We start from the raw sequence: 21,107 nt of genomic DNA, 5'->3' as shown, positions 1-21,107 counted from the left end.
TGCTAGCAGATCAAGGGAGGTTATCCTTCTCTATTCAGCATTAGTGAGGCCACACCTGGGTTCAGCTCTCTGCTCTCCAGTACAAGAAATATACGGACTTAACTAGAACGAGTCCAGCACAGGGTCACAAACATGATGAAGTGACACATGAGGTTGAGAGAGCTGAAACTGCTCAGATTAGAGAAGAGGAGGCTCACAGGGTACTTATCAATGTCTGCAAATGTCTGAAGGGAGGGTGCAAAGAGCACAGAGCCAGGCTCCTGTCAGTGGTGCCCAGTGGCAGGACAGGAAAGAATGGACACAAACTGAAACACGGGAGGTTTCCTCTGAACTTCAAGAAATGCTGGTATGCATTAGCCAGAGAGGTTGCTGAATTAAAACTTCAATGGACACGGTTCTGCTGTAGGTATTCCTGCCTGAGCACAGAACTTGGCACTACCTCAAGAGGTCCCTTCCATCCTCAACAGTCCCATCACTCTGTAATGCAGAAGTGCACCCCTGTGCCCCTCCCCAGGAAAAGGTGGCACTTAACAAAACTTTGCAAAGCCAACACAAGACCCCTCCACAAAGAAACAGCAGGAGGTAGGGCTGGCTTGTGACAGAAGAGGCACGACAGCACTGCACAACCCAGGCTTCCCTGTACAGAGAGGGTCAATCAAAAAGAGGTCGACCCTAGAGCTCTAGTGCTCCCTAGTCCTCATGGCACGTACCCCTCAGGTTGCTCTACTGCGAGCCCTAATATACTACGAATATATAATACAAGGTGAAAAACGACAGAAACAGAGCAGCTTTCCCTCAGAGGATTCGCACCCTCCACCACCGCCTGGCCAGCTGTCATGGCGGAACCCGCTCCAGCGGCCGGCGAACGAGCGACCGCCGCCGTACCGGACACGGCGGGACGCTCTGCAGCTCTCGCGAGAGTTCGGCAGCGACCGCAGCGATGGCGCTGGGGCGTCACGTCCGGCGCCGCCCAGGGTGCAGCGGGCGCGCTGGTTGCTATGGTGCCGCGAGGGGCTCGCCTGGATGGCGCTGCCGGCGCCGCCTCCCGCGCGCGTCTTCGCCGAGCTCTGCCCTGTTCCAGCTCCAGCCTCAGTCCCAGCCCCGGTCCCGGCGGGTGGCGGCGGCGGCCTCCCGGCGCCGTCCGGCCGGGAAGTCCACGTGAGCGGCAGCGCGGAGCTGAGCGCCGTCCCGGACCGTGCGCGGGTGTCGCTGCGGCTGGGCAGCCGGAAAGGGGTGGCCGGCGCGGCGCGGAGCAGCGTGTCCCGCAGGCTGGAGTACATCGCGCAGAGCGCCCGGCAGCGCGGCGTCCCGGTGAGCGGCGGCCCGGAGCCCGGTGTCAGCCCGCGGGATACCTCAGCGCGGTGCCGCGGTGCGGGCTGTCCAGCGGGCCGCGTGTTGGGCGTGGTGAAAGCGTAGTCTTGCACGTATCGCCTTTTCCTCACTCTGGTCGCTTCCCTCCTCGCGGTTCTGCTGCGTGTGTTTTTCGCGCATGATCAAATAAATTTTGGGTGCTGTGCGCTCTTCAACTTAAACGCTCTTAACGCTTCAGATGGGCTGAGGAGCGGGGAGCTGGCTGTGTTTGCTACCAGCACGACAGACTGTTCGGTGGGAGGTGATAAGAAGGGCCTTGTCAGCCCTGGTGGAGAGAACAGTCGTGCTGCAGCTGTGGGACTGAGGCATGCAAGCTGCGGTGGGCTGCATCTGCCGCCCGTGTTTTTCACTTCGAGGTGACGGGGTGTGTTTCTGTCACATCCCATGGGCCCTGCTCACACTGGTGACAACAGGGAGGAGGATTCATTTGCCGCCAGCACGTCTCATTCAGCCAGAAACGGGGAGATTATGGGCTGAGTGTCTTTGATTTCTCTCATGTGAGTTGATAGGGACTCAATCTGGTGGATTGTCAGGGGGATGTGGGAAGACGAGGCAATTTATGCATTCATTTTTATTAGTAGGGAAAAATTATAAGCTTTGTACACATCACCATGGGGAGCTGTCGGACAATGGGGTGTTTTCGCCCTGGATGCAATCTAATAGTGCTTCAACCTGGGTAAAAAAACCAGAAAAAATAGTTGCAGATGCCCACCCTGCAGTGGATTTGAATGCCTGACTTCAGATTTTGACCAAGTCTGATAGAAACAGGATTGCATGGAGCATTCGACTTCATAGCCAGGCTGGATGTGGCTCTGGGCAGCCTGGTCTAGTGGTTAGTGACCCTGCCCACAGCAGGGGGCTTCAAACTCGATGATCATTGTGGTCCTTTTCAACCCAGGCCATTCTATGACTCTATGTCAGATGACACATGAAAGGAGTGAACTGTGCTAAATGAGTGAGAGTGCTTTTGAGGTGCTGTGCACACTCCTGCAAGCTAGAGAAAATAATCACAGTGATGGTGTAAGCGGGTAGAAAAGAGGCTGGTTTTACACTGAGAGCTGAGCAGTCCGTGAGTTGTTACAGTAATTTCTCAGGACTCTGTTGCTATTTCAGAGATAGCACGTGTTGGAGGGTGGAAGTGTTCCTTCTCTCTGCTGATTAGAGAGACTGTGACATGCTGCGGAAGTTCTGGGCTTCTCAGTGTTAGCAATGTGTTAGCTCCAGAGAACAACAAGTTGTGTTTGTTGGTTTTTTTCCAAGGGTAGTTCCCTATGGTGTCATTTTTATTGCTTTGTTCTACCCAATTTTCAGTCACTACTGCTGGAGCAATCATTTGCCTTTTCTGTTGACTAACAACTGCTGGCAGTTTGTTCTTAACGTTTCCTAACATCCCTTGTTGTTAATAGCATTCTAGACTCTTCGCATTCTCCATATGGTTCTATTTCATTTAAGGTTATAGAAGGCCTCTTTAGAAATAGCAGGTTAGTCTATATGTTTACTTATTTATTTATTAATCCGTAGATCCATTTCCTTAACCCTCTGTATTGCTGTTGTAGGAAGTCTGTGAGATCAGGAGCGTGTAACCTCTGGATCAGGAGGAGCAAGATCAGGAGCTTGTGTTAGCAGCTTGTCATGGTGCCTGGGGCTGCACCTAATTTCCATGTATATTTACTAAGGAATTTAATCAGAAGTAGGTGCACGTAGTAGCATTTATTTATAGAGCGCTATAAGGATATACTCCAGAGCACAGAATCTGCTTAGAGAGCTGCAGGGAAAGTACAGTCAGTAGGGAAACCAATCTCTTGCTGAGCCCAGCTGTTTAAAAGTAACATTTTTCCCTTTCTGTAGAAGGGTACTGTTTAATATTCACAACTTAGAATATACCTGGAGAGTGGTGTGAGGATGACACCCATTTTCTTTAATCACCACATCTAACAATTGTCATTGGCCATCTTGTTTAAGAACAGCAGTGCTGGTACTTGTGCCAGTTATCCAAGGCTTTGGAGTGAGTGTTATTTAACAAAACAAACAAACCATTCACAAACAGTATCTGTCCGGCTCTGGTTTGGGATTTGTCCGTGCTGGGGTATGTCCTTGGATATACATGCAAAGTTCTCCATATTTGGAGCCCCTTATTCAGGAATCAGTCGTGGATGCATATCCATGCAGTCAATGGAGGAAAAAAAATTGAAATTTTGCTCACTTATTTACAGTTTACCAGTTTCAATGCATCCTTAATCCATAAGACATCGGGTTTTTAAGACTACTGTCTATTTTAAGAAATATCCTCAAAGTATCCTGACGTTTGCTTGGAGAAAACAATTGCGGAAGTCCAGGACACCTGAGACATTGAAAGTGTAACTCTTCCTAGGGCACAGTGAAAACTGTTTTTCCCTTGTGGCTATTGTGATCAAATGAACAGAGTTCTGCAGCCGAAATATAGACAGTAGACATAAGCAGTATGAAAAAAAGAAGAAGAAGAAGAGGCCTTTTGCTTTTGATGTAGCCAAACCCCATGTTCCAACTTAAAATTCTGTGATCACCAACCTGTCTGTTCTGTTTCCTTGTCTGAAGATAGAACACTCTACTAAAAGGGAACAAGATGTCTAACAGAAGATCTATCGTAAGAGGCCACATTGTTATGACTTCAGCAATTATGTCTTCCATTTATCTCCAGTAACTCATGCAGCTACTGTCAAATCCGGTGGGATAAAAATTAGCTGTGAGGGAAATGTTACAATAGGTGGCACAAGAGGATCTTTCCCTCCCGATCGCGTTGATCTTGCACTAGTGCCTGGAACCACACGATGGCACTGCCCCTAAACATACAGCAACGGGGCGAGTGCAAGACCAAAACACAAACAAAAGATGTAAAAGATGAATTCCTTCAGGGGGAACAGAACTTTTTTAAAGGGATTAAAGAATGGGGTGAAGAAAAAAAATGCACATTTTCTGTTTACTCTCAAGTTCTATTGCAGTATGGTTATTTCTGTAAAATAGGAGTTCTATGTGTGGTTATTCCTGTAAGAAAAGAAAGCTTTCCTGTAGAATTTAAATTGATTCTGCTAAAAGTAGGAAGATTTAATTCATTTCATGAGTAAAAGTGGTAAAGGAGTTCATTCTCTGTTCACTGCAGAGGAGTTGGACTAGATGACCTCTAAAGGTCCCTTCCAACTCTAAGGACTCTGCGATTCTATGATCCTTTACTGAACCACAGCTGGCCACGCTTCCCAATTACCTCAAACCTATGACTGTATAAAAGGGGAAATACAGCTCCTAGGAATTCTCTGTGCCTCGTCCTTGCCCTTGCTAGGAGAGATTTTCCAAAAACAAGGATGGTCGTGCTTGTATTTCAGCGCTGCTTATCAATCATAGCATTGAACAGCCAGAATTTGTTTCTTGTATGTGCTCTGCAATGATAATTATGGGTCTCGTTTCCATTTCATGTTTTAGAAGGAAAATGCTTCTCACGATTAATGTCATTTCTAAAAAAAATAAAAATAAAAAAATTATACATGCTACTCAATAGAAGTGAACACTTGAGTCCTGTGTAGGAAATATTCTGACACAGAGCATCTTCTGAGATGTGTCAGCCCTGAAAGCAAGTATTATGTGTTCCTATGGAATTAGGATTAGTAATAAAAGCTTTTTCAGTAATTTGGAAGGCTTAGCGTCTGCTTCTCTGCAGTTCACGACTATTAAATTCAAATTTATATTCACAGTTAAATTGTAAACTGCATTTTGTTGTAGCTTTAGAGTGAACTGTTCACCCAAACTGTTTACCAAAGAAGGCAGTGGGCGAAAGAAATGTTAGGCTGTTAGCAAGCTGGTCCGGTATTCAGATGTAGCCAGAGTTACTCTGTATCTGATATCTTATTGATAAAGTTTTTCTAGTGCTCTGTGCAGACATTACGTTGAATAATATAGCTGCTATTACTGCAGAATGTCAGATTGGAATAGCCTCTGTTACGGGTTTCCTTCCTGCTGAATAAGCGCTGATTAGGCATTGTTTAAACATCTTGCCATGAGCTGCTGTGGTTGAAATATCATGAAATCTGAAGAGTACTTTCCATGTGCTAGATTTCTGAAAACAGCTGAAATCTCCTTTTTTGTATCAGGTGGATTGACAGTTACATGCTGATACACAGAGCTTCTAGCTAGCAGTTGCTTTCAAGACCTCATTCCTCCCTTCAGGTGGATAGCAGCAGAATTAACTTACAGTGCTGCTGTGTAATGTACTTTAAATAACATCAAGAAATCTTTAACATCCAGCTTTAACTGAAGAGATTTGCATGGAAAATTCCCAACTTCTGTTGCTAGGTTATAAGTAATAAGCCAAAACCGTTCAACTTCTACTGAGCACAATGTACATACGCTTCCAACAGACCCTTCATTTCTGTCTTTTAAGATTATATTATTGTATCTTGTTTTAGGAAGAAAATATGACTGTAACAGAGGATTTTAGCAGAGTAGAGGACACTTACCAGATGGAAGCAGAGGTATGTATTCATCCTAACAAAGCAAAACAGTGGAGCAAGGACCAATGGAAATTTACCCACTGTCTGTCCTCGTAATGAGGAGTAGGTATTCTGTGCGGGAAAAGCAACGTAGTCCAAAGAAACTAAGGAAGGACTGCAGTTTAAAAGCAGCATTTGGTTGCAGTCTTCTGTTGTATACAAAACTGCTGCTGCTGTAACATGGAAAGGATTATTTTCTTCTCAGGTTAACATGTGTTGTGATGCTACAGAAGGGACTGCTTTGTGCTAGGACTCCAGGGCTGTCATCCTGTGGTGGTGTAAGCAAATCTTTTGCTGTCTCCTCCACCCCTGGAAGTTCTTGCTCTCCTTTCACAAGAAGTTTTACTTAGGTGGTAAGGTAATAGGTTGTTTCAGAAAGCTGCTCCAATTAAAAGTTAATCCAGGAAAAAAAAGTGATTATTTTTTCAATATTTTAGCTCTGTGAACTGGAGGCAGTGCAAGGCAGAGGACAAGAATGAATGGGGGACAACAGTGGCACAGCAGCCCTAATCTAGTCTTGTTTAAGCCACAGCTGAACAGCACCTGGACTTTAGTCTGTTCTACACGACTCTGCCATCAGCCTGCTGCAAGTAAATCAAAGCTAATTGTTTCCTAGGTAATTCACTTTGAATTCTGCAGGTAAAAAGTGCTGAGTGAAAGTTAAATATTATGGGAATAATCCCATTTACCTCAGAATCAGCTCAAGGGGGTGTATTTTTGCACATTCATACCACTGGGAGAAGTAAATGCTATGCTGAAAGTATTCCCTAAGGGAGAATATGTATTTTTAGTCTGTGAATCTTTTCAGCTTTTATCCCTTCAGTCACTACAAAGCAACTTCACTGGTTTTTACAAAGTAAACACAGAAGTCCACAATAAAATGATAGCAGTTTTATAGAGCTGCTGTTCACAATCCCCTAAAACAGAGTTCAGCCTCTTCAGTTTTCTTGTTTAAGGTATATTCTCCTAACAACAACAAATATACAAACAATTGAATGTTTGGAGAACAAAATTTGAATTTTGGAGATGAGTCCTTGGCTATGCAAAATGATATTGTCAGTGTCATCTACTGAATGACTTTAATTTCACAGTTCAGATTACAACTTTCATGAAAGCTTCAATTATGGAGTCTTTTAGGTAACCTATAGTTAAAAATTAATAAAACTATATTTATTGTTCAGGCAGTAAGTAAGTTACCAGCAAACTTAGGCCTACAACTTCAGTCTTATGTGGTAACTTAACCAATCACCATCCTTCTCCTACCATTAATTTTTAGTCAAGATTGTAAGTGAAAAGCAAATTACATGGATTGAGTATTCAGTAAGTTTGGACCAGCTGTAATTGTTGTACTGAAGTTCTATGGTTGTACAGTGCCTGGGAACCAGAACATTAAAATCTGCCTACCTGTAGTGCTGCTGCTGGCTACTCTGTTTGCTTAAGTAGCTGTGTTGTGGCTCCTAATGCAGAGATTTGTTTCTCTTTGCCTCTCCCTTTATGTAAGCACATCTTTTGTTAGTGCAGCTTCATAAACTGCTGAAGCTCCATTGACCAGTGTGCTGTACTACTTCAGCAATATAAATGAATTTGAAATTAAATAACATTGCTTTCTGTACTAAAGAGTTTGCCATTGTGTTTGTTATACATCAAATCACAGAAAGTCATGCATTGTTTCATTCTGTAAGCTTTTTTCCATTTGTCTACTGTAAGAATTTTCAGAAGGCTTAAGAATTTCCCAGACAAATAACTATTTTAAGGTGTAGTTAAGATACACTTCTAACTGCAACTCTAATTCATTCTTTAGCAAAGGAAAATACGCAGAAGAACGAAGTTTTATGAGATCACAAAGCTTTATGATGTCTTAATCATAATAGTTCATTTATCAAACACAACAAAGATTAGGTAGTTCTTGTGCACATCTTAATGTACTTGCCTTTTCATAAACCACAACTTCTTGTCCTTTACAGCCTTACCCAAGCCTTACCGTGTGTCCGTAATGGTTTTGCCTATCCTGTTTTCACACTTCTTAATCTTCATCATAACTTTATTAAAGAAATCAAAAGTTCATTTTGCATTTCGTTGCTCAGATATTCTCTTTAAATTCAAGTAGAATTCACTGAACATAGGCCTAAGTAATCCAAGTGAAAGAGCAAAGTTCAGTATTGCTCAGTGTTTTTCTGCTCCCAAGAGTACCTGATTACGTGCTGCTTTATTAACAATAAATTTCCTGAGTGCCCAAAGCCACCCCAGACTGAGTAGCTTATCTCTTACTTAAGACCCACCGTTCTTTTGTTTGATCATTCTTCTGTTTCATGCCCTTGAGGGAACTAATCTTGTAAACGTTGATAACAATCTGGAAGACACTATGTCACTCCTCATAGTGAGACTGTATCATAGTGAGACCAACTTCCACAAAATGCAATTAGAACCATTTTCTTGGAAAGCAGCACAAGAAAATACATGAGTATGGCAAGGGCTCTCACTGAAGAAAGAAATCTAGCTTTAGTCTCATCTTTGGTCTTAGTTCAGATTGGTGCTGCACCTCCCCGCAGTGATCCAGACACCAATTTATGGATAAAGGGCATATAAATCAAACAAGTGTGCATAATTGGTTCATTTTTGCACAATGGATATGATTTATCGTCATAGAAGATGTAATTTCCCTGTCACTTGATCTTGGCCAGTTTTTAAGGCCCTAAACTGAGCTGTGGCTCAGTTTTGTGAAGACTGAGCCAGTACAAAGATTCAAGCCAGGATAAGGTGCATGCACAGTGAGAGAGGCTAACAAGAGCAACAAAATTAGTGCATTAATTGCTTTGTGGTGATTGTCGGTGTCCATCTTTACCTTACCCTGCAGATGAAGTAGCCCTTTCTCACTAAGAGATTCAACTCACTTAGGTGATTTTTGCTACCAGGTAAATGTGTGGCACGATCACAGGAAGTTACTGCAGTGCAGCTGAGGTGCACTAGTTTGGGTTTCCATAGCTATGCCTTCACTGGGGTAGGCTGCATGGATTGCTTGGAGAATGTGTTCTGTACTTCACGTGGATCAGCAGTGGAATTTCCTGTTCAACAACTTCATTTATCCCAACCTGCTGAAGGTTTATTGCTGTCCAAAAAGAAGTGAAAGAGTGAGGGATAAGAGACGTTGACCCTGACTTGGTGATCAGAGCAGTGTACTGTTAGGTGAAGATGAGGATTTGGTCCTAAAGAAAGATTTTGAGAGCTGGGATTTCTGCTTGCTGAACGTTTCGGCAGCCAGGCATCATTACTTCAATGCTCACAACTGCAGGGAAGGCTGTAGGGCTCTGAATCCAGGCTGATAGCGATGCCTGCTTTGTAGCACTTGGGAAAACACTTTAATTCCTTATGTATCTATATTTAATGCTTCTTATTGCCAAAGCTACAGACAGCTAACTATTTAAATTGTATTTAATCCAAGACTGAAGTGCCGCGGTCTTTTTAGCCTCTGGAATGAATCCGTTCACCCACCACAATGTTTTGAGCCCACTGCAAACTAGACTGGACTAGGCTTATTTTCTTCTCATAGTTTAGATTTCTTGAACGTAATGCATGAAATTAAAATGTAATTTTCCTTCATGCACAATGTTTTCACATCATTCTGCTTGGGCTTCTGCATAATTAACATCTAGTAATCTAAGTTTAAATTTAAAAGGGAAGAGCTAAGATGCATCTAATCATGAGTCCCAAATAACACGTGTTCATTTTTCACATTGTCTGCATACCAAGAATTCCATGCTTCCTCCCAAAAGAGAATTCTCTTAATCCTCAATTTTGAATCATTTTATGAGTTTATTTCTGTTGCAAAACAGCTCATCGTCTGTGCGGATATATGTGTATTCCAACTCAGTAAATGTTTGTGTTATATACAGGATTAGCACATTTAGTTAGTTTGTAGCTATCTGTCTTCATGCTCATTTAATTAGACATGTTGAATATCGGAGAAAACATTAAAAAAAATTACTTGTCTGATGTCTGTGTTCACTCCCAGGTCTGTATTATATTCACTGATTTTGGAAAAATGCAGAATGTTTGCAATCTGCTTACTGAAAAGTTAGGGTCTTCTGTTACCATCAGCCCACCTCATTTCTACCACACGCCAGAAGCCATAGACAGCCTTCGGTAAGTTTTCTCTTGTGCCACAAATTTTACAGCCTCAGATAATATTTAATATGCATACTGAATTTCTACAGTTTGTAATGGGAGAAAATAGTTTCCTTCATACTTATGAAAATTTATGTTTCAGATTTTAGCATTTGATCTAAATATAGTTTAATGCTTTTCAGCTTAGGAGGACGAATCTTGTTCTTTCTACAGTGCCCCTGTGCAAAGGCAGAACGTAATAAAATGTTTTCTCACTGATTTCCATTGGAAGTATAATCTACTGCGAATATTAGGCCAACAAAATTTGTCTGTTTTTTACATCAGTGTGTGTAATTTGAATTTATTCGTGAAGGTACAAATATGTTACCAGATGTTGATAATTCTAAGTACCCTTATCAATTCCCAATGTTTTCAGCTACTGACGTGCTCTGACATGAGCCACGTGCAGTGCTTGCTTAGCATCAAAACATGCTCTTTGCTTCTAGTCTTGCTATTTTAGGTCCAAGAAGTAAACTCAGCTTGCTGCTGCTGGCACATCTAGAGATGTCAGTATTGCATCTCAAAAGTGTCCATGCAAGAGTCCAGAAATCAGGCCGGTGATTTAAATAGATTCTGGTATGACTTGCAGCTGGGCCACCCAAGTGTTGTTTGGGAGCAGGGGTTGGATGCTTGCTGTGTCCCACAAACCACTAGTGCCTGCAGTATATAGGTGTTTGAAATGCTTGATTATAGCTGATGAGGAGGCTGACATTTTCTCCTTGCACTTTCCCCTCAAACTTAAAAACTACCACTCAGAAGCTGGGGGAAGGTGATGTTCCTTACACCTATGCAGTTACAAGGACTGACAAACTTGAAAAAAATGTATGGAAGGAATACTTGTACAAGTTGGCTTTGCTTATTATCGTGCTGCTTTTTCTACCTCTCAGCCGTAGAGTGTGTGTCGCTGCTGTTGGAAACACACGGCAGAAAGCTCAAGAAGTGTGTCGGCTGTTTGGCCAGTCATTGGGAAAACCTTTATTAATAAAAGAAGAAGAAACAAAGGAATGGGGAGGCCACATAGACAGTCACCTATCTAACTCCCCAGATTCATTGACGCTGCAGGAAAGAATCCAGAATGCTACTGCTTATGCATCTTGTAGAGTGTTTGCTGTGTTTGAGATAAAGGGAAAAGAAAACAGAAGAAACAAGTTGCTCTAAAAATTTTCAAATCATACTTATTTTCTTAATAAATTTTTATGCCTTCTTAATAAATATAAAACTTAAATGTTTCGTTTTTTTCTGCTCCACAACCTACCAGTAGTTCACTTCTAATGAAATGAATCCTTCAACATAAAACATCCTTAGGGATGCTTTATTCCATATTACAAAACCAACCAACCAACCAAACAAAAAAACATGCATTAGTTTTATCTTGGTGTCTATTTGCTCAAGTTCAAAAAGGAAATAATGTCCAGATGTACATTATATGTACAAATACTTGAATGCTTCAGTCATGAGGATAGATGTCTCTCAACCACGGCTGCAAAATATACTTTGATCCATCATATCCACAGAAATAGACTTTAACATCAGGGTGGTGTACCTGAGAAAATATTTCAAGTTGAATTAGCACCAGAATTAGCAGTAAATACAAAGTGATACTTGGATGATTTAAGTTACCAGTTAGCTTTTTGAGAACTCCTAATTAGTCTAAATTCATAAAGTACACAGATATACTTTCAGTGGGATTTTCCACACACTTTAATACAGTTTATGCAATCAGAACAGTGGCTTTCACAGACCATCAAGGGCTCTACAAATGAACAAATCTCCTGAGGTATCACTTGCTAAATCTAATTGGGCTTGATTTTCTAACACAACACTGTTTCTAATTGAAGTAGTTTCCACTCAGTTGTCACTGGTACAGCTTCCTGTTATTTTTTTGGCTGGATCAGTTACCTAATCTAACTAGGCAGGCAGCAGGAATGCTAAAGCAGTCAGGGAAATGGTGAAGACACACCAAGTTGATGATCTTTCACAGAATCATAGACTGGCTTAGGTTGGAAGGGACCTTAAAGATCACCTAGTTCCAACCCTCCTCACCACAGGCAGGGTTGCCTCCCAGTAAATCAGGCTGCCCAGAGCCCATCCAGTTGCTGTGCCACAGTGTCTAATTTGAAGATGCAAGTCCACAAATGGCAATCCAAGTTAAGTGTTTTGTAATGATCCAGAAAGCCAGCGGATTAGAACTGTCAGCTGGAAAATGGTTAGGACAAGTTTAAACATTTTCTTGTTATTTTCAACTTTTAGGAAATAATTCTACCCATTAGGTTGTGAAGGCAATCTGCAAGACTTCTTTTGAACTTGAGGTAAAGGCATGACTACCTATTAATTTCAACTTGACAGTTTTCTAGATTAGAAACAATCTAGTTATCTAGATTGGCAAGCACCTAGATTATCTTGCCTAATAATCTGTAGGAAGACTAAGCCTCTGATGACTGGATTTCACAAGGTAAATATTTGTGGTGAGATATTTGTTTCTTCCCATGGGCTATAAATGTCACTGAACATAGCCGACTGACTGGCATAATAAGAGAGTCCTTTTTTAGACCCAAGTCAGAGTGGTCAGAACCCAATTCTAAAAACTGATGACAGTCATCTGCGATAGCATAGTTCCTACTCCTGAGTTCAGGCATGTTCATTGTATTGTATTACTGGCTAACACTTTTTTTTTCTTTTTTTTTTTACTAGTTATTGACTAGATTAAGAATCAGGTGTGTCTTTTGTAAGCTAGAAATCAAAAACTACCAAGACCATGATATACAAAGCAGAATTCTACGCTAGCAGAGTCTTGCAATTAAAGAAGAGAGACATTATTCAGCCTAGGCAATGACTAAGCAGAAGCTTTTTGAAATGCAGATTTTTCAGGGTTGAATTGAGAAACCAATTACTTGGCAACATTCAGTAGAAAGAAATTAAATGACTTGTCCAACATCGATGGGTCAGTGAAATTCTAAAACAAAAGTCCATGCCTGCAGCAGCTTGTACATAACCAAAGCAAAGTTGCTAAAAGACTTCAGGAAAAAAAAAAACACAAAAAACAAACAAATAAAAGAAAAAGACACCTTGGTAGTTGGATACTTTTAAGTAGACAGTAACTTGTTTGAGTTATTTATCACCTTCTGAAAACACACATTTGAAAGTATGGCAGTAGTTTGCATGTCTGCTTTCTCTACTAGTTTCATTACCTTTGTAAAATAAATAGTTTCTATTAAGCTGAAGGTCAGCCAACTTTTATTCACAGACGGTAACAAACAAGTTGCAACTAAATAAAAATAAATATACCTGTAATCCCACAGTAGTTTTTATCTCTTCCTCAGGAACGTAAGCAGTAGATTTGCCAAATCCACTTGCATTGTTAATTAGAATTCGATAGTGAGGAGTATCTTTTACATCCTGTAAAAACAGAAGGAAAAGAGCCTCAAGAAGAGATGGTAACTAAAGATTGCATTATATAATCCATTAACTTTCACTAGACTTACAGAACCCAAAACCACTCAAGGTATACATATGGCAAGTTTACGTTTTGTGATCGCGCCAACATCAAATTGGAAAACTAAATATAAAACAATCAAAATGCAGTGAGGTTCTTCTTGGCAAATATATATGTATTTTCATTTTAAGAGCCAAGATTTTAAGTCCCATTTTCTTCCATGCATCTTTCAAGACGTATGACTTAGAATATTTCTTCAGGCCTGCTTTCTTTATATCGGTCCCATGACAATCTGCTCGCCCTCCTTCTACCTTCATAACTGTTGACAGAACACTAGAGAGAAAGGGTCAAATTCAGAGCACTGCTGACAACCTTAGTGTCCAATCATGGATAAAGCTACAGCAACTTGTATATACAGCAATATATAAAAGTCCTCTAGCCAAGAAGGAAGTGTCATTTAGTGTTATTTTTGTAGTGCCTACAAACCCCAGTCATTGGCCAGGGTCCCGCTGTGCTGACTACTGTCCATAAATGTTCCTGCCTAAAGTAACTCACGATCTAAACACAAAGTAGTGATGGATGAATATAGGCAGATAAAAGGAGTTTATGCAGCAGTTAGTATTGATCCATGTGACAGGCAGTGGCCTCTGCTCAACAATGTGGTAATGGATGCAAGGCAGAGAAAGGCAGAAAAAGGATGGGCTCAAAGCTTGGCTAATATTCAGTGGAGATTTGCAACAACCAAGCTTAATAGTTGCCTCATAATGGTCTGAAGGCGTTTTGCATAGCAGGAGCACAACACATGAAGAAGCAAGGGCAAGTCAAAAATAATTTACAAAAAAACCCAACAACATAAAAACAACACTTAAACCACACTTTCACTACTGAAATTAAAACCACAATATGAACACAATGTCACTGGGAGAACAGAAAACTGTAAGATGCTTATAACGAATCAGAATGCCTGATGGAAAATACATGGGTGTGCAGTTGGTAACAATACCATTGAGGGGACAAACAGAAAAGGGGGAAGAGCAAGAATGCAGATGTTTTAGAAGCCAAGGATGAGTAGCAGATGGATAAAATTACAGCAGGGAAGGGACAAAGTGAATAAAACAGTGCAGAATGTCTGCTCCCAGTTGAACATGAATTCTCATCTACAGGCAGTTTCTCATTTTTTCTCATTTTCAGTCCTCTCTGGCTTACTGACGAGTGCCTTCCTGCCACTTAAGCAGCATGGCAGTGGCTAACCCCAAGTATCCTGCACTACATTTTCAGGCCAGCACTGTCAGCGAATGTTGAGCGTCTGATTTTCAAATACAACACAGACTTAGGCTACAGAATTTCAAAAGCTTCAAGAATTCTAATGAAAATTCATTGTTAAATAGATACACATTTCAACTGTCCAGATCCTCAGAAGCATAGCTTCCTATCTGAAACTGATTAAACACAGAGGCTTACTTGCATTTCTGAGGGGCAGTGAAGATGTTACAGTTATATCTACTCTAGAAGATCAGATGAAACTTTTCAACTTCAGTGACACGTCATGAGAAATTTGTTCTAACATTACAGGTTGACACTGCTATTTTAAATAAAACACTGTGTATTAAAACTAATTTTAAGTCAAGAAATGTCAAGCACAACCCTGACCAGCAAAGTTTAACCGATCGGTGCTGCAAAAGCAAAGCTCTGCAGTGACGATAGTGCAGAAGAAACAGAGGTATCTCTCAGCTGATAAGGGAATCAAGAATTTGCCATTAGGTTAGCAGGAAGTCTGAAGCAGTGTTTGAGATTTTCTTGTTTTTAAGCAGAGTTATTCTGTGTCTGTATTCATAAAGCAGGAGTTTAATTCAGCCAAACCTGTTTTTCTGGAGGATATTTGTGTTGCAACCATTCTTCTGGAGCTTTAGCTTTCACATCCCATCCAACAATGACTCCCGAATAACCAAATCTTTTATGAACTATCACCTGTCCCACACTGAACTGGATAGATTCAGGCTTTGGACTGTGAACATGAGGTGACGCTAATTTAATAAAGAAAGAGAGTTAGCAAGGAGAAGTGTTTAATGTAGCACATTAAGCATTTACATAGACAATCACATTCTTCTGACTTCTACAAGAAGAGAATTGACGACTAGATTTATAGGCAAAAGTTAGCAAGAAAATGGGTTTGTTTGGTTTTTTTTTTCCCCCAGGAGTCTTACTATATTTGACAAAGTAAAAATCAATAAGGCAGGTCATTTTCTATTTGTATGTCTTTGATATTACCTACAAGTCTTAAAAGTGTTTTGGAAAGCATAAACACCTGTATGTATTGACAGTTACTGTTCAGTTTCACCTTTATACTCAACATTTTACAATGCTACACACAAGAACTATTTTTTTCTTTTTCTTTTTTTTCCATCTTGGGTCATGAAATGCTTCTACTCCATCTACTGTGGGAAACTTTTTTGTCAGAGCAGAATAATCAATGGTTTCTTTTTCCTTTTATGAAGTTGATTTAAATGCATTCATTCGAAAGCTATACCATTATTTCATACATCAATACAAAATACACTCAGATCTATTCAATAAAACGGACACATATCTGTACTGTATCAATAACATCGCACGACTCAGGGTGGAAAGGCCTCAGATTTCGCATGTTCTGATTTGCTTACTGAATAGTAGCAGTGTTCAGTGAGCACAGGGAAACAAGTTACAAGGTAAGTATAGAAATGCACTATAGGAGAACTTAGAACACATTATCACCAGCAAAATCCAAAAAGATTGCAAAGACTTCAATACCTGCAAAATAAGAATGGTTTTCTGCTTCATTGTTGGCACTTTTAATTTTCTTTTCTCCATAGTACCAATTCCTAAAATGTAAAATTAATAACGAAGCATTCAAACAAGCCATTTAGAAACTGAGTTTTAGGATAATCAGCTTTCTGATTATTACTTTAAGCCTTTGTCTGAATAAAGGAATGCTGCAAAGCCTTTGGCTCGAAATTCCTCGTAATTTGAAGCCCAAACAGAATGAGAATTTTACTTTAACACCACTTCAAGACAAAGGAATTTTTTCCAAGAGGATAAAAGAGGATATACTTTTTTCCAAGAGGATAAAAGTATAACTTCCTTGGATATGTAGCTTCACAGCTGCGTTAGAATTTTTATATCAGAGAAAACCCATTTACTTTCTATAGGTGAGCTTGATAGTATCCTGATTTGTAAATTCTACTGTGAAAACTTAAAGATTGGTTAACTGTGATTTGTACAAGATGTCAGCAATGAGCCCCAGCTTAAGACTACAGTAAATATAGCTTATATGTGCTAAGCTGAATTTAAAGGGGGGGAACTCAACTTTTTTTTGTGGGGTGGGGGGTAGACTATCAAATATTTCTTCTGCTCAAAGTATAGTAGGAGTAATCTATGAAAAAAATAATTTGGGCAACCCTGCCCATGGCAGACCAGTCTGCAACAGTCAGGAACCTCCTGGTGCCAAAGAATTAGCATTTGTCCTACCTTCTCTCCTCTTCTATGATGTTCACCAGCTTTGCTCTTTCACTCTTACTCCATTCATCTTGCCTGGAAGAAAGCAAAAGCAGGTTCCACGACCGTGCAAACTATATATATATATATATATACATATATAGTATATTTTATATATATATATATTTTATCTTAGGTTAACCCACACCTGTTGGAAGGCTTAAGGTTGACAAATACCTTTTAACAGAAGCAGGAAGGGTCAAATAACCTGACTTGTCAGACTGTGTTGTTGAAAACAGCAACTAGTAAGGAAGGTTTGGAATGTCACAAATGTCCCCAGAATTTTAGGATAACCAATTCTTCTGTGATAAGATATTCAGAAGACACAAGCTGCTCCAAAAAATATACAAATAAATGACTGAACTTTTAGTGTTTGAAGGTTTTATCTTTACACACAACTGACACTTCCTGCAAAGTTGAAAAGCAATTTACGGTGAAGCTGAGAGCAGCACATTTCCTTTTGTATGTCACTCTGCTAGGCTTTCCTGGGGGCAAAAGTAAGTTTGAATTTTCCACAGTTCAGAAGTACTCCTTAGCACCTGGATCACTGTACATGAATCAATTATAAAGGACCTTAAAGGTCTAGGCAGCATAGAATCTTTGGTGTTTCTACTGCACAAGGGTTACGTCTCACAAAGGAGCCCTTTAACCTCCCTGAACAAATCCATTCAATAATTGTCTTAAACTGAAGTGGCATATGTGTAAGTGAATACAATCTTATTTTTTTCTAGACCACTTTATCCACATGTAACTAACAACCAAGTTTTAATCCTAAACCCACAGATTTCCCATCTGCATTTTGTAGGGCCACCGTGTATAACATAAGATGCCCATCTCATTCTTGTAGATCTTATCGTGCTAATATTAACACAGTTAATCCAGTTGTCTTTGATACAGATCAATTTAAAGTAGTGGATAACACATACAGAATTACTGCCATAAATTATGTCTAGCTTCACATGGAGTTCAAACTGCACGTTTGTATAGAAGACAAGCAACGGTTTTCTTAAAACTGGTACAAAGCCACAAATCAGCCTCAACAAGAAGATGAGAGCTATTTCCCCTCTGTTACTCATTTCAGCCCCGTGGCATAACCTCCTGTTAAAAATAGGCCATGTTTGAAAGATGCAGACAGTATGTAACACCATACCTCGCCTCTGATAGCCACAGCTTCAAACGATCTGCCCACAGGTCCAGGCTCAAGTAAGATTTCTTAAGGCTGCTCCCACAGGCAAATAACCTTCAGTAGTAAAAAAATAACACCACAGTGTTTTAAAAATCTTCTACGGGATTTTTTTTTTTTACAAATACATTAACATTTGCATTTATATACATTCAAACTGTCAGGTTTCACTTCTGCAGTGAACAGACAAAAAAAAGCCCGTGACAAGGAACAAGTTCTCCTCAAGATTCACGTCTAGACTGCAAATAAATACCCTTTCAATCATCACTTGTGCCAGTAAACCATATGTAAACATTGGAAAATGTCACCTGTCGTGGCAAAGCAGCTTTTTTCTGTAGTCAGGCCACAGGAGTTGCTAAATTGCATCAGATTCTGCTGTTTCAACTGTTACTTGGGAATACCGAGCACAAGGCATTTTAAAAATGGTGCACATCACTGAAGGACTGTGAAAAAATAGCCACAAAAGTTCTTCATGCATTAAGTTCTTCTTAAATTGTTAGCAGTTGACTTCAGTTGTGAAATCTGTAAGTGTTTTAAACGTGGATCTTTACCCCCACATCTCCTTTTCCATGGTACATCTTCAAGATACCAACATTGGCAATTGTTACCACAACCAAATGCTTGGATCCGATGCACTGTTGTCTGCCTCATGTTTAGGTACACATACATGTGACCCCGTCAATACATAAACTCTTAATTCATGAACAAAATGGCACCATTTGCCTAACTCTATCAATATGGCTTCCTTAAGTAATATACAAAGTAAGAATTTCTGTTACTTAAGACTCCATAATGACTCATACTGTGCAAGAAAACCTACTTTAAGAATGAGTATCAAAAGGTAATGGAAAGTTAGAAATAGTCTTACTACTCAAGCGTTTCATTTCTCCCCCTTTAAAGGGATTTATTCATATAGATTGGAATGTCCAAAAGCAGAATGAGATGCAGCCGTGCAGTCAGGTAGATTATACACAGATTTTTATGTGAAGACAGCAAGAGTTGTCACTCAAATGCTGAAAGTCTCTTTAATACAGTCACATATAGCCATAAAAATATCTTAGGTTTGATGTGAATGTTTTTATGTAGGAACGGGCAGCATCCCATGCAAACTCACTTTCCAGGACAAAGATTCATTGGGGATGTCAAGAGAATTCCCTTATAAATAGCATATGGAAGGAGAGATGTGCCACCTTTTTGTCATTTGGAGGCGCTGAGCAGGGTCTGTTCCATACCACTGGGATATGTAGTACTGTGCAGGAAGGGCAGCCAGCAGCGCACAGATCTGCAGGGCTGCAGCTATGCTGATGCGAGGCATCCCAACAAGAAGTTCTTCAAAATCACTCCTTTCTAATCTAGAAAAGAGGTAAAAAAAAAAAAAAAAAAATAGGAGGGAAAAAAAAGAAAAAGAAAAAAAGATAAATAAGGTAACACGCAGCTTGCCTAGCTGCATAGAGCTTAAAAGTTCCCTGCGGATTGCTTTGTTACTCCACAGGATAATATACAAACTGTACACACAAACGTAAATTAGGTTTCGCTACATTAAATTTGAGAGCGTCTATAGAAACTAATAGAAGACTGAAATAGAGTAATTAAGTGCATTAAACACATTTGCCACATCAGATCAATGGCCTCAGAGAAAAAGCCATTTAGATGCAGTATTGCATGCGCAGAATGGAGGGATTTCTCTCCAAGAATGTCTCCTTCAGATCAGAAGCATTGTCCCAAGGTAAGAGTAACACAGGCTGCAGTCAAACCACAGCCTGGAATCACAGAATGGCCCAGGTTGGAAGGGACCTCAAGGATCATGAATCACCAACCCCCACTCCACAGGCAGAGCCACCAACCTCCCCATTTAATACTAGACCAGGCTGCCCAGGGCCCCATCCAACCTGGCCTTGAACACCTCCAGGGATGGGGCATCCACAGCCTCTCTGGGCAGCCTGTGCCAGCACCTCACTACTCTCATAGTAAAGAACCTCCCCCTGACATCCAACCTAAATCTTTCCTCCATCAACTTAGAACCATTTCCCCTCATCCTGCTGGAAGCACACCGACACCACAGCCATCCCTCCACACTGGTTACAAAATGATGGGGGTCACTGTGACTGACACTGCCCTGACAGCAGGCAGGCCCTGCAGCCCCAAACACCTGTGCACACCCCCAGGTACCTCAGCAGCCGTCAGCACGCGTTTCTGCTCCGTTCCGGCAGCCCTGAGGCACAGCGTCTCTTCACTCCGTGGCCCTGGGGCAAATGACACCCCTAACCCTTACCCTCTGAAAGAAGAACAGAAAGAAAGGAGAAGAAAGAGTTGCATCTTATTCTCACAGCTTCCTTTTGAGTAAATACACGCTGCTCCCCTGAGCACAGATTTCAGTGGTTTCTTCCGGAAAGGCGAACAAGCCAGTTTCCCTGCCACGAACAGAAGCCCAATGGAAGTCCCCAGGTTTGAATATTATGCAAAAAAAATCAGGATGTAACACAGATTCGTAACGCAGCGTGCCTGGGACCACCCTCCTGGCAGCTCCGAGCGTTCTTTGCGGCGGGCACAGGGCCTGGCTCTGTCAAGGGTGGATGGAACGCATAACTGGAGCCAAAGTCTCCTCCTCATCTGTCAGGACGTCCATCAGACTTCACCCTGGCCTCTACCAGGCTGGATCTGCTTGCACTGAGGCCACAGCCGCTGAATGAGTCACCTCTTTGTCACTTCAGTGAGTAGCGCTGATATCGACACTTTCCAAATAAAAATAATAATATAAAATGTAATAAAATAATATGTCTCTGACACAGTGCAAAAAATACAAGAGCAAAACCATTTGATGATACGGGCTGAAAGCTCTCCTGCATTCTATCATGTACAAAATCAGCAACGTATGTCATAAGTACCAGCCCAACATACAGTGTTGTTAGAC

At 40.9% G+C, this 21,107-nt stretch overlaps 2 protein-coding genes across 2 annotated transcripts; one reads left to right on the top strand and one right to left on the bottom strand.

Moving 5' to 3' along the window:
- The first annotated feature begins 968 nt into the window (after positions 1 to 968).
- IRAK1BP1 (interleukin 1 receptor associated kinase 1 binding protein 1) lies at positions 969 to 11,274 on the top strand. Its single transcript, NM_001278022.2, has 4 exons — positions 969 to 1,311; positions 5,805 to 5,870; positions 9,898 to 10,028; positions 10,937 to 11,274. Exons 1-4 carry the CDS (start codon positions 1,024 to 1,026, stop codon positions 11,205 to 11,207), a joined length of 756 nt encoding a protein of 251 aa, NP_001264951.1. The 5' UTR covers positions 969 to 1,023; the 3' UTR covers positions 11,208 to 11,274.
- A 59-nt stretch (positions 11,275 to 11,333) lies between these two features.
- Positions 11,334 to 20,573, bottom strand: LOC421856. Its single transcript, XM_419873.7, has 8 exons — positions 20,366 to 20,573; positions 19,387 to 19,548; positions 18,164 to 18,253; positions 16,987 to 17,049; positions 16,270 to 16,340; positions 15,343 to 15,506; positions 13,335 to 13,445; positions 11,334 to 11,592 (listed from the first exon to the last, which is right to left on the bottom strand). Exons 2-8 carry the CDS (start codon positions 19,509 to 19,511, stop codon positions 11,497 to 11,499), a joined length of 720 nt encoding a protein of 239 aa, XP_419873.1. The 5' UTR covers positions 19,512 to 19,548; positions 20,366 to 20,573; the 3' UTR covers positions 11,334 to 11,496.
- Between the last annotated feature and the right edge of the window lie 534 nt (positions 20,574 to 21,107).

The sequence above is a fragment of the Gallus gallus genome, chromosome 3 (genome assembly GCF_016699485.2).
Source record: "Gallus gallus isolate bGalGal1 chromosome 3, bGalGal1.mat.broiler.GRCg7b, whole genome shotgun sequence".
In the NCBI taxonomy this organism is placed as follows: Eukaryota; Metazoa; Chordata; class Aves; order Galliformes; family Phasianidae; genus Gallus; species Gallus gallus.
The sequence above is the reverse complement of the archived record's forward strand: the minus strand, read 5'-3'. Positions and strand labels throughout refer to the sequence as shown.

Excerpts from the sequence above, each read along its gene's own strand:
- IRAK1BP1 (NM_001278022.2), top strand. The coding sequence starts at position 1,024 with ATGGCGCTGCCGGCGCCGCCTCCCGCGCGCGTCTTCGCCGAGCTCTGC. Across the intron at positions 5,871-9,897 it reads CTTACCAGATGGAAGCAGAG|GTCTGTATTATATTCACTGA; the intron begins GTATGTATTCAT and ends GTTCACTCCCAG. Across the intron at positions 10,029-10,936 it reads GAAGCCATAGACAGCCTTCG|CCGTAGAGTGTGTGTCGCTG; the intron begins GTAAGTTTTCTC and ends TCTACCTCTCAG.
- LOC421856 (XM_419873.7), bottom strand. The coding sequence starts at position 19,511 with ATGCCTCGCATCAGCATAGCTGCAGCCCTGCAGATCTGTGCGCTGCTG. Across the intron at positions 16,341-16,986 it reads ATCATAGAAGAGGAGAGAAG|GAATTGGTACTATGGAGAAA; the intron begins GTAGGACAAATG and ends TTTACATTTTAG. Across the intron at positions 11,593-13,334 it reads AAACTACTGTGGGATTACAG|GTACACCACCCTGATGTTAA; the intron begins GTATATTTATTT and ends ATATTTTCTCAG.